The sequence below is a fragment of the Myodes glareolus genome, chromosome 3 (assembly GCF_982192425.1).
Source record: "Myodes glareolus chromosome 3, mMyoGla1.1, whole genome shotgun sequence".
In the NCBI taxonomy this organism is placed as follows: Eukaryota; Metazoa; Chordata; class Mammalia; order Rodentia; family Cricetidae; genus Myodes; species Myodes glareolus.
Window position 1 is genome coordinate 96,262,054 of NC_142028.1, and position 12,206 is coordinate 96,274,259.

At 41.1% G+C, this 12,206-nt stretch overlaps 1 protein-coding gene across 1 annotated transcript; it reads left to right on the forward strand.

The window, feature by feature from the left end:
* The first annotated feature begins 10,943 nt into the window (after positions 1–10,943).
* On the forward strand, positions 10,944–11,883 carry LOC125412600 (transcription initiation factor TFIID subunit 9-like). The gene is given in 2 exon segments (XM_048453453.3): positions 10,944–11,290; positions 11,292–11,883. Coding segments are annotated over 2 exon segments (765 nt in total). The 5' UTR covers positions 10,944–11,117.
* The last annotated feature ends 323 nt before the right edge of the window (positions 11,884–12,206 follow it).

Sequence of the window (12,206 nt, forward strand, 5' to 3'; positions counted from 1 at the left end):
TTAGATGAGATTTAACTCTGGGAATAAGGCAATAAAATTAATTACTCTGGTAACTAATGGTGTTAGAGATGTATCTCAGAAGGTAAAATACTTGACTGGCATGCAAGAAGCCCTGCACCACATGGATGAACCTACAGTCCCAGGGCTTGGGAAGTGGAGGCAGAAGGATCAGAAGTTCAATATCATTGTTTACTACAAAGGAAGTTCTAGACCAGGCTGGGCTGCATGAGACCTTGTCTTAGAACAAGCAAACAAGCAAGCAAATAGCACAAAGGACTTGCAAAAGTTTTATTAGTTTCTGCTAATTCATATGGCTGTTTCCTAACCTGTTTACATGTTTTCCTTGGTCCATCTATTTTTGAGCTTTATCTCTAAACATCATATTTGGCACTATGCTATACAAAATTTTGGTTCCAGTATTCCAGGAAAAAAATGAGTCTCTGGGTTACATTTTTGACAATTATTCATATTCTTCTAGAGTTTGTTAGACAACATATAATTATAAAACAACAACTTCTCTCAGTTCAGATCATATAGCATGAAAACTGATAGAGACAGGACAGTGCAGGCTCTATTTTTCCCTTCTATAAAGAAGAAAACCAAAACACAGAAGAACCTTTTGGTAGCAACAGGGGTTCCTTCCTTGCCCCTGAGTGGTGGGAACATCAACTTTCCACCTCCCCCCATCTCTGGATGAGCAGTAATATCACAATGATGAGCAGATCATCCCAGTTTGTTTGAAATTTGTTCCAGGCTTAATATTGAAAGCCCAGCACCTGTCAATAGATGCTGAGCCAGTACTGGACAAACTTGGTTAACTGTTCACCCAGGATGCTGGATAAAATTACTCCTGTATCACTGAACATGGGTATTTTAATGAAGTCAGTAAGACTTACCAATTTAGAAGAAAACAAATGAAAGTAATGCTGGGAACATTTTGTTTCTTTGGTGGCATAGGTGATGCTTTTCTTCAGAGACCCCCCAGGAAGAAGCTGATGATGAGATAGGACACAATACAGAATTATGAGGTTACAGTGGACATATGAGACCCCCATTCATTCTTTGAGTAGCTACTGAAGGGACTTCTAAGTATTCTCTGAAGGTTATTTTTCTTCTTTGGAAGATAATCTTACTTTGGGTATAAATGGGTGAGTGGAGGATAAGTTTCTGGATGTTATCAACATGAGAGCATCCCAAAGACTGCGTTTCCTAGAGGAGACGACTCTACCTCTGTCTCTTCAAGACAGCACGATACTAGGAGTGGCAATAGAGCGCTTGCTCTACGTGGGTGAATTAACTTCCCAAGTAATTAACAAGGCTGCTTTATTGTCTGTCTGTTCTTGAGAAGACTGATGCCCAGGCATTTCCTCAAGAGAAGAGAATGATAGATCGTGTCAGGACAAGTGAAGAGGACAAAGTCTTTTAGAGATGTGGAGGGCTTAGGAGGGCTCATTTCTTTTTTGGGGATCTCAGTGCTTCTGTTGGAGACACTGAGCTATGCCTGCCTCAGCTCCTTTAACCCTATGAGGGAGGTGAGGAAGCACCTAGATCACCCACCTGTGAACAATGGCCTGGTTCTAAGCAGGCAGGCTCAGTGTCCCATTCTGCTGAGACTCTTTGGATTTAGAGACAGTCCTGGCTCTGGGACTGAACCATTTACAATCAGGCACAGATCACTTAGCTAACCAGAGCTGCAGTTTCTTCATTCACACATTTTTATTTTGTTTAAACCACAGCAAAGTGCTGAAGTGCTGACCACTGCCTGGGAGATTAGGGACCTCTTGAGTAACTCCTAGCACAGTGTCAGAGCTGGGTAAGAGGCATAAGGTACCTGGGGACCCAGGAATTTACTTCAAGGATGTTAAACTCTCCATGCAACAATTTTCACCAAAACCATATTTTCATTAATGGATTAAGTGATTTACAGAACAAGTGTTATTGATGCTGATCATGTTTTTATTATTTTTCTGTACAGCACAGTGCACTATTTCTGATTTTCTTTATTCTAATTGTATTGTTATAAAAATGCCTTTGTAAAAGTAAATAAAGAGTAGCTTACCAATCCATCAGTGTTTTTCCATGTCAAATTGAACTGATTGTAGCTTTTGTTATTTTGAGTTTTCTTTTATGAATACCCATTCCACAAAATTCAGTGTCAAAATCTGCTTAAGAATAGCTCAAAATTTGTTGATTTATAGTCATCAATATATATATGATAGGTGACTTTGTCTGTTATCAGTTTTATTCCTGCCAAATCTGTCTACTAGTCCTGTTTGTTAAAAATCACCCAGGCTTTAAACCACAGCGATAAATGGTCCTCACTGGGTCTTCTAAAGCAAAGACAGAGCATTGGGAAGGCAAGGAGGTAACATGACCAAGTCAGACTATAAACAGTGATGGGTCCTACTTCATTCTGGGTCCATTTCCCCACCCCCACTCTCTCCCCCTCCCCCCTGCCAAGCCCTGGCCTCTGACATTACACACACCTGAAACTTGACTCCACCTGAGCTGGCCTCTCTTTTTTTCTCACAAGAATTATTGCAGAGCAGAGGCACATTAAAGTGCTCTTTCCCCTTGCCAAGTTTCCTAAGTAGTTTCAATTCAGTGCTGGCCTCTTTTTACTCTTTCCCACTCCAGCCCAGCTAAGTTTGTGTCTTAATTTCCAACAAAACAAAACTTAATTTAGTTAAAAAAAAAACTTTTCTGAACACAGATGTGTGGTGGTGAGTAAAAGAAAATGCTGAGCAAAGTGCTTAATTCTAAGATCTTGGCTCCTCATCTGCAAAATATGGATCCTAACCTGTCTAGCGTCTTCAGCTATCATTAAAAAATTTCCTCAATTTTCTCCTCGTCTCCAACCTGCACTGAGTGCTTTTTGCCAGCTGCCACACACTCAGAGCCTGACACCTGTAGGATCCCAACAAGAAGTCCATTGGAACTGCCTGTGAATGGCCCGATGACACTTTTAAACAACAGAATTTTCTGAGAGTGTATACTCACAAATGACAGTTTACGGCTACTTCCAGCCTAAAAGTCTGGTTCAAAGACTACATGTTTTATACCTGCTAGCTGCAGAGAGAGATAATTTTTGTGATTGTGTCTGTTTTTTTTTTTTCAACAAGGGATTGAACTTGGCATTATTCCCACCCACCTGAACAAGACCCACAGAATGCAATAGGCATTTTATAAATGGATCCTGAATAGAGACCTCAGCTAAACCTGGCAGTGACAGTCATATAGGAGAACTAAGAGGTGGGAGTGGAAGGTCTGAGGACTCTAGGACCTTCCTCCTCCTGCTGCCCAGAACCTTCGGAAAGCCTTTCAACACCTTGATTTCTATGTGCTCTGACACCACATGAATTATGGGCCCCTTCCAGCTGCGAGCTCAACCCTTGTCTGGAGAGGTGCCAGCCGCCGATTTGATCAGCTCAAGCATTGATGAGGTAGTTAAGGCTGAGCAGAGTGCAGCTGGCTAAGCAAATGGGTAAATATTTTATAGACTGTACTGTAAATAATATATATATATATGTGCAGAGAAACAAGGTGAATCTTTTATAGGTTTGAGCCCCTGTTAAGCCTGCAATTAAATACTGGTGCTGGAAGAAGCAGAAGCAGGCTTCTAAACCTCCCACCCGACTGAGAATCAAAGGCCTACCCGTAAATCCTCAGTGAGAGATTTGTACTGCTCACTGAGGCTGAATTGCTCAAACTGAATGTCTTTCTTTTCTATTTTTTTTTAAAAAGCCCTTTGCCTTATCCATTGATACACATACACTTCATTCTATTTGTACGTTTTAACCTGTTTTTGTTGGAATGTCTATGTAAGACCTTTGTCTGTTAGATTTATTTCAGCCCCCATGCAGTTCCAGTAAGATGAACAAAGTACTTGGTAATAAATATTTTCATTTCACTTGCTTTCTGAGGCCCCCCTTAGTGCCAAGCCCTTCCCTAACTCAGGACTTCTTAAACCTTTCCCACATTTCACATCTTTATTGATGAGATAAACACTGAGAATTGTTTATAAAACAGTGCATTTATAGGTATATAAAATGGATAAACAAGTCAAACATTTTCGGATAAATCACAAAGAAATCTCTATTAAATGGTTCTTTGCTACACATATGATGACTTATGAAGCTCAAGTGAGTCATCAATTCAAACCATTTTTAAAATCAAACATTTTTTTAACACAATACAATCCAAGTAGGCAAATGTTGAAAGTGGTTTTTCCAGAATTAAACTATTACTTTTCTGTAAGCATTGAAAACTTTGTATGGACAGTAAAATAAATACTAAATAAAAATAGGATGCTTCAATTTATAACATACAGTAGTCTTGAATCAGAGCCAGGATGTTTTAGATAGCATTCATTAGCACTGCATGGCAGAATGCCTTCCACAGGGCAATGCCAGCCTTTTGCATGTTCATGTCAAGGCGTTAGTGAAGTTGACTGATACAAGACGGGTGAGAGCTGTCAGAAATACCTGGGATTCATTGCAAGTTGAATTTTGATTTTGTGTTTCATTGTTTCATGTTCAGAAGCATTTTATTGCGGCCAAATATGGACCCATGCTGGGTCTTCAGACATAATCTAAGAAGCTGAGAAATAAATAATATAGGAAGAACTTGAAAGATTCGATATTTACAAAACGTTCTTTGCTTGAGCGTATATGATTGCCCTGCACCTGGTGATTGTGTGAGTATGCTGATCAGCTCCTGTCACCTGCAGTTTAAAAACCTGGACTCCAGGTTCAGGCGCCCTAGGTCTGGAGTAAGAAATCCTGTGGTTGGGAATCAAGATAATCCAGGTGGGGAGATAAGGGCTGAGGAGAAAAGTGAGAAAGAATGGAGGAAGAGAGGGTTTGTGAAAGAGGGTATGCTCATATTGTGGGGGCCAGGAAAGAGGGGGTGGAGAGGGAGAGTGGAAGAGGGGAGGGAAAGCAAAAGAGCAGAGGGAGAGACAGACAGGAAGACAGAGACAGACAAAGACAAAGAGAGACAGGGAGAAACAGCAGGCACAAGGGTCTCACTCTCTCCCTTCAAAGGCATACCCCTAGTTGCTCAAGCTTTTCCTAGTCAAGCCAATTCTCTTAAAGATTCCACCACCTCCCAATCGTGTTGCATGCTGAGGATCAAAACATAAACACAGAACTTTGGAGACTATTTAAAATTTAAGCTGTAAAATGCCGGGCATGGTAGCACATGCCTTTAATCCCAGTCCCGCGTTTGGAGGCAGAAGTAGGCAGATCTCTGAGAGTTCGAGGCCAGCCAAGTCTACAGAGAGAGTTTCAGGACAGCCAGAACTACACAGAGAAACCTTGTCTAAAAAAAATCTAATAATAATAATAATAATAATAATGTACCACACATATGGGTAGAAAGAAATTAATTAGCTACTGCAATAGCTCAGGCATTTGAGAGACTTGATAGACTCATTATAAGGATGATGCAATTGGGTAGTTGAGTACAATCAATATACTGGCAAAATATGAAAGCTTGTGTGATTAATCACCAATTTATATGGATCTCAGCAGTCCTTCTTGGCAGCATGTAAAGAAACTCTCATTTGCTGGAGAAAAACTAACCCTCAGTCCCAGAATTTAATTGTAAAGATGGTAGAGATCTAGAAGAAATCCAATTTATTTATTTTTATTTGTTTTTTAACCACTGCACTGAAGTCCGGCCCGTAACTGGGCAGGAGTAAAAGGCTAAGACTTGGAGGAGGGTCTCTGGGGTGATTTCATTTGAAAACCCTAAAACTTGCAGACTTTTCTAGACTTTCGGGACTGTGGAATCACACATTTATCTTCATTAAAGCTTAGTGCACCACTCTCCCTTAAGAATAATATAGATGCTTCTGTCTTGCCAGGTAAAGATGACCCACTCACTCCTGCTCTATGCCACCCACCATGGATACTCCCTCACTTCTCTTCATGATCCACAGGCCAGTGATCAGGTGAGGTCGTAACAGAACCAAGGAGGTGCTGGTACTAGGTTGCCAGATAGGGCGATGCACCTGAGAAGCTGAAGCAGAAGGATTATGAGTTTGAACCCACACTTAGTTCTGAGCTATATAGTGAACCCCTGACTCAAAAATGAATGCGTGGATGAAGGAACTTAAAGCCTAAGTAAATTAAGTTAATGAAAAAGATAAATGAAGAGGAGGAAGGAGAGATTACATTCTGAAATAGCAAAGGGATCTAGCAACACAAACCAGCAGTGCTGGGAGGGTATGTTTTGGTCGGGATTTAAACAGTGACAGATAAAGGAAAACAGGACACAAAGCATTCTCAATGATATAGTCTATCTGAACATCTTAGGAGAGACCCTAGGAGAGGACGCTGACATCCTATAAAGGGCTCCCAAAAGCTTCATAACAGGGTTTGCCCATGCTGGTCGAAGGACCAACAAGAAGTTCATTAGCAAGCGGGAGAAAGGGGGATGAAAAAGAAGCAAGCATATCTGAATGAGCTCAGAGGTAAGCCCACAATCAGAGGACACACCGCTTATCAAACCCGGCCAAGATGTGGACTGAAACGTATCACTGAAAACCTTTAGACCCTTACATGTGTTTCAGCTAATGGTAGACGACAGCATCACAGACCTTGTTCCCTGGCATCAGTGGGGAGAGACCACAAAAAATAATAGAATCATTTGGTGGAGCTTAGCTACTAGAAGCAAGGTCAGGATGGCCCACCCCTCAGAAAGTGATGTAAATTACTAGAAGACAGAATTTCTAGGGACAATATGTATTATCGCATGGCTGGTGTCATTCAATCTGTACCCCAAAGAATCTACGCTGTATGATCAAGAGATTCTCTACTTCCTGGACCTAAGTTAATATGTGGATTCAGCATCTACTGGGTAAATACTAAAGCACCCTGAAATACCAAAGAAGCACTTTTAACGATGTTTTCCCCCAGAACCTTCCCACAGAGAGCATACAACCTTTCACATGAGTGGGTGAGCATACACAGGGACAAGGGCTATGTTCATGGTTCAGGGACTGCTGACCCCAGGTTCTGGGTTGACAGCTTCATCTGGGACTGAGAAGTACTGTCAAGTCTCCCTGCTAAGAAGGAGTGTACAGGACCATTAAGTGAATGGAATCACTGGCCTACGTCCAGCTCAGAGTGTCGACTGGGTCCCATCCGGCACAGAAACTTTGGTTCCTGATTGTATAATTAAAATATATGCAGATGGTAGCTGACCCTGCATTCGGTCCTTGGCTTGTAACTAATGATCAAAGTAGGAAAAGTGAAACAAAAGCCACTTAAATAAATACTTTACTGGCCACAGCAGCAAATTAAAAAAAATATTCCACCCCAGGAAGATGTAGAATGCAGAAACTTACAGTCATTAAATACCTTAAGGAGGCAGGGGTGACAAGCTACATTTTCCCTTTAATTTGTCTGTCTGGTCCAGTACCATGAGGCCTCATTCATAAGATCTGGTCTAGCTATTGAGTCTGGAAAAAAATTCAAAGAGAGAACATCAGACCAAATCTAAACTTGTGATAAAACAGTATTCCTGAGGAAATGAACAGTTTGGGAATGTTTTTGAAGGGTCCATAATTCTCCTTGTTCAGAATCAACATTTGGGTATAGGTTTGCCTTTTGAGCTTGTAAACCTTTCTCTAAAACTACTATTCAAGGATTTTCAAATGAATCATCAATAGACATTATTAATGGTATAATATTATGTCAAGAAACTCATTTCCTAGTAAAGGGGACAAGTTGAGGGTGCGTGGCTGGATTAACTGGTCCTATCACGAACTGTATGACTCAGCTCTGCCATGTGCCAGAGTAATGAAATGGCCATTGGAGGAATCATCTGAAGCACCGGGTATGAGTTGTGACTTTGTGAAAACATTCATCATCTCCCAGAATACCATAAACATGCTGAACCAATGATCATTATTTAGTGTTATGTCCCAATATGTAGGATTTATTGGTTTGGGAACAAAGGAGCCGAGGATGTTCTTATTTGCTGTAACTTCTAATATCCACTTGGGGAATTTGTGCCTCTTGTCTTCACTATTTTGGACTCAGCAGGTTTGGGACCAGATCCTCCAAAGTAGGGAATCTTCAGCAGAATCTTCACCAGATGCATTCTAAGTCTCCTGAAAGTGTTCAGCTGTCACTGTCCTCTGGCCACCTTGGGAGTCTGAGTTCAAAGGGAAGCAGAGAAGGATGGAAATCAGTACCTTAGACAAATAATTAACTAGAGATAGGGTATCTTCTATACAACCAGGACTCGAAGGAGAAGGTTTGACCTCCAGGGCATTCACCATGTCATCTTTTGGTACCCCCTGTCGTCTAGTATTAACATTAAACAGATTTTATATCCATACTTCCTCATGAAGGAAGGTCAAGACTAGCCTGCTATGCATAGCTAGAAGGTGAGGAATTTATAGAGTTGGTAAGGAGCTGGAAAGGATGACTATCTGAGGGACTAACTGCAGCATCAGCAACTAATCTATCCTTCCCATCTTCATCTTCTTATGGCATAAAAAGAAATTTGGAATCTTATATGAGCTCATTCCAGTTGTGTTGAACTTGGTATCTAAAACCTGTGATTCTGAAAAGCAACTGCAGCAACTGTGAGTGGATGCTGTGCTACTCCACAGACACTCTCTTTCGGAGTGAAGAGCTCATTCTTCCAGCATCCATGGGTCTAATGATCTTCCAAATGGTGAGGAGCAGAGGAGCAAGACAGTGGGAAGGCTGTGAGAAGAGGGACACCTATCAAGATTTAAATTTGGAGTGAAGATGAAAGTTGAGACATAGATAATTTTAGTTTAAAGCCATTTAAAGTCATTCTATCACCCCAGACGGGTTCTTGGTACTAAGAGAAGTCTATGTCTCTCACCTCGCTGCAGACCTTCAGATTTGCGGCGGCAGGCAGAAACTGCTCTCTGGACTGGACTTTGCACTGGACTCAACATGTGGAGGCTGCAGCTGTTCCTCTCTTCTCCCTGGGGGTCCCCTGGGGCATGCCATATTTCTCTCAAACATTCCTGGAATATTTCTTGAAGCATGAACTTTTTAACTCTTTTCCTGTGGAAGATTTTTTCCCCTAGCTCAGTTACAAACTGACATGGGAACTCCCAGAATTTCTGTAGTATACATACCAGAAGGTACTCTCTTTGGTGGTCAGGATCCTGTTCTCATAAGTCTGACCCATGGAAACCCACTCATTTATTTGCTTGCTCCAGAATTTTATTGAAAATAGACTTGGTCAAAGGTACAGCATGAGGTGGAAGAAGCTCTTTGCATTCCAAATGAATAAATCCACTGTGCTCAACTTGGTATACTTGATGATACAAAATGACAAAATGAACCAATTTTTTGTTGTTAATGATATTCATGGCTTTATGTAATACTTTTAAATTATGATATTAGGATAGAAAAGTTGAAATGGGATGGCTGTAGATCCCTAATAAGAGAATGAGAGTCCACAAGAAAAATTCTTTGGAGACAAAACTAATATATAGAATTAGAGATTTACAATTTTCCCTCTGATATTCTAATAACCTGTGAGAAATTCATCATCACCTCTCTTATATCAAAGGGAATTAAGATCCAAGGATGACCAATGAACTTGTTCAAATTTTCTCAGCTTGTCTAAATCAGTTCACGTAGACTGTCTGAGGTCTTTTCACAAGCCTCAGTCTCTGGGGACAATTGTCATCTTTCTGAAAGGCTGAATTTCTCCAGAAGTCAAAGCATGCCTTGTCCAGCCACTGGGCAGAGCAAGAGCTTTGCATTTTCTTAGGAGGGAAGAGACTGATAGCAGCTGTTACACCCTACTCCATTCCCAACGCCCCACCCTCTGACATCATGGGTGTATAGCTCATTTCTGGAAGGAATCACCTATAAAGGATCCACCCAGCATCATAAAATGAACCCATCCTCTGAGCCAGAGGAATCAGTCCCTGATCCCAAAGCAAAGCAAGAAGTCAATGGTTTCATGAACTTTAGGCCAGATACCAGAGCCTCGGACTAGGAACTCGGAATCATGGAAAGTATTCCAGTAGTTTCATGCCAGTGATGCAAGATCACAGTTCTGTAGAATAGCCTTTAAATAGATTCAGTAGTGTTAGGAATAAAGTGTCAGTACTTAGCCTGGCAAGCAAGGTCACTCATGACCCACGAGTTCCATCTGCCCCTCTTTCCTTACCACTCATGTGTTTAAAGACATGAAACGGCCCCAAGTGTCACATGTCATGGAGTTATTGCAGAAGCTGGTCTTTCTTAGTGTTGTTTTCTCTTTTTATTCCTCCACTGTCTGGATAATTCTAACTCCAGTCTCACATATTCTATGAGACGTCTTCCTGAAAGTTCAAGCATAGTTAAGGTACTCAGCTTGGCACCATAAAGATTTGGCATTGTAATTGTGTATTTGTCCACCCTTAGGTTGTGAGTGACACAGGCCCAGGGAGCACACATTAAAAAAATTACAGCATCCTCAGGACTGAGCAAAGATTGGCTGTTACTATCAACAAAGTGTCTGAAGAGTTTGTGGACACACACATCATCATCAGAGTGACATTTCTTCTAGGTTTGATCACTCAAAGGTGGTGTACCACATCTACTGTCCTACTTCTCAGCCTACTTCTGATTCCAATTGGTAAATACATCTTGGGGGTTTTCTTCCTCTTCATCCAGTTCTTACTCAGTTACTCTTCCTTCCATGATACAGTGAAGAGTTTTGGATTAATTCTGTTGGCAGAGGAAATCTCAAACCAGTCCAATAAAGACTCTGTTGCATGGATATTAGGGGTAACTGTAATGAAGATTTATAATGAAAAAGAACAAACTGAGAAAGATAAATTACAAAAAAGTAAATTTTGAGGCAAAGAAGAACACCGGGAAGTAGAATGGAGCTAAATTCTATGTTCAAGGAATAAATGGGTTAAGAAATGAAACAAAGGGGGGCGCGTGAGCTGAGGCGCTGGCGGCCTGGGAAGGAGGATTATGAAGCTTCCGAACATCCTGCTCACCGGTACACCCGGGGTTGGAAAAACTACACTAGGCAAAGAACATGCTTCAAGATCAGGACTGTAGTACGTTAATGTGGGTGATTTAGCTCAAGAAGTCTGATCACCGGATATCATGGAGTCTGGCAAGATGGCGTCTCCAAAGAGCATGCCGAAAGATGCACAGATGATGGCCCAAATACTGAAGGATATGGGGATTACAGAATATGAACCAAGAGTTATAAATCAGATGTTGGAGTTTGCCTTCCGATATGTGATCACAATTCTAGGTGATGCTAAAATCTATTCCAGCCAAGAAAGCTACTGTTGATGGAGACGATGTGCGATTGGCAATCCAGTGCCGGGCCGACCAGGCTTTCACTTCTCCTCCCCTGAGGGATTTTTTATTAGATATTGCAAGACAAAGAAATAAAACCCCTTTGCCATTGATCAAGCCATACTCAGGTCCTAGATTGCCACCTGATAGATATTGTTTAACTGCCCCAAACTATAGGCTTAAGTCTTTGCAAAAAAAGGCACCTACTCCTGCAGGAAGAATCACAGTTCCGCGATTAAGTGTTGGCTCAGTTTCTAGCAGACCAAGTACTCCCACACTAGGCACACCAACTCCACAAACCATGTCTGTCTCAACTAAAGTGGGCACCCCAATGTCCCTCACAGGACAAAGGTTCACAGTGCAGATGCCTGCTTCCCAGTCCCCTGCTGTGAAAGCTTCCATTCCTGCAACATCAACAGTTCAGAATGTTCTGATTAATCCATCGCTAACTGGGTCCAAAAACATTCTGATTACCACTAATATGGTATCTCAGAATACAGCCAGTGAGTCAGCAAATGCACTGAAAAGAAAACGGGATGATGATGATGACGATGATAATTTGTAATCTAGTCTTGATGCATGTAACATGTACACTTGGTCTTGAATCCATTGTACTGAAATTAAGCAAGCATGTTAGATGTTCTAAAGCTGTATTTTAGAAAATGCTATTTAATAAGTATGCTTTCCATGCTTTTCAATTGAAATGTTGAGTTTTAATAGAGCTAGTAATGGTTTTTCATCAACTTTTATGCATAAAAAATAAAATTGTCATTTACCACTTTGAAAAAAAAAGAAATGAAACAAAGGGAGTGGTGACCTCAAGGCAAGATCCTACCCTGCTAAGTTTCCAACTTGTAGAAAGAAACTAAAGAAAAGCTTAGAGTTGGG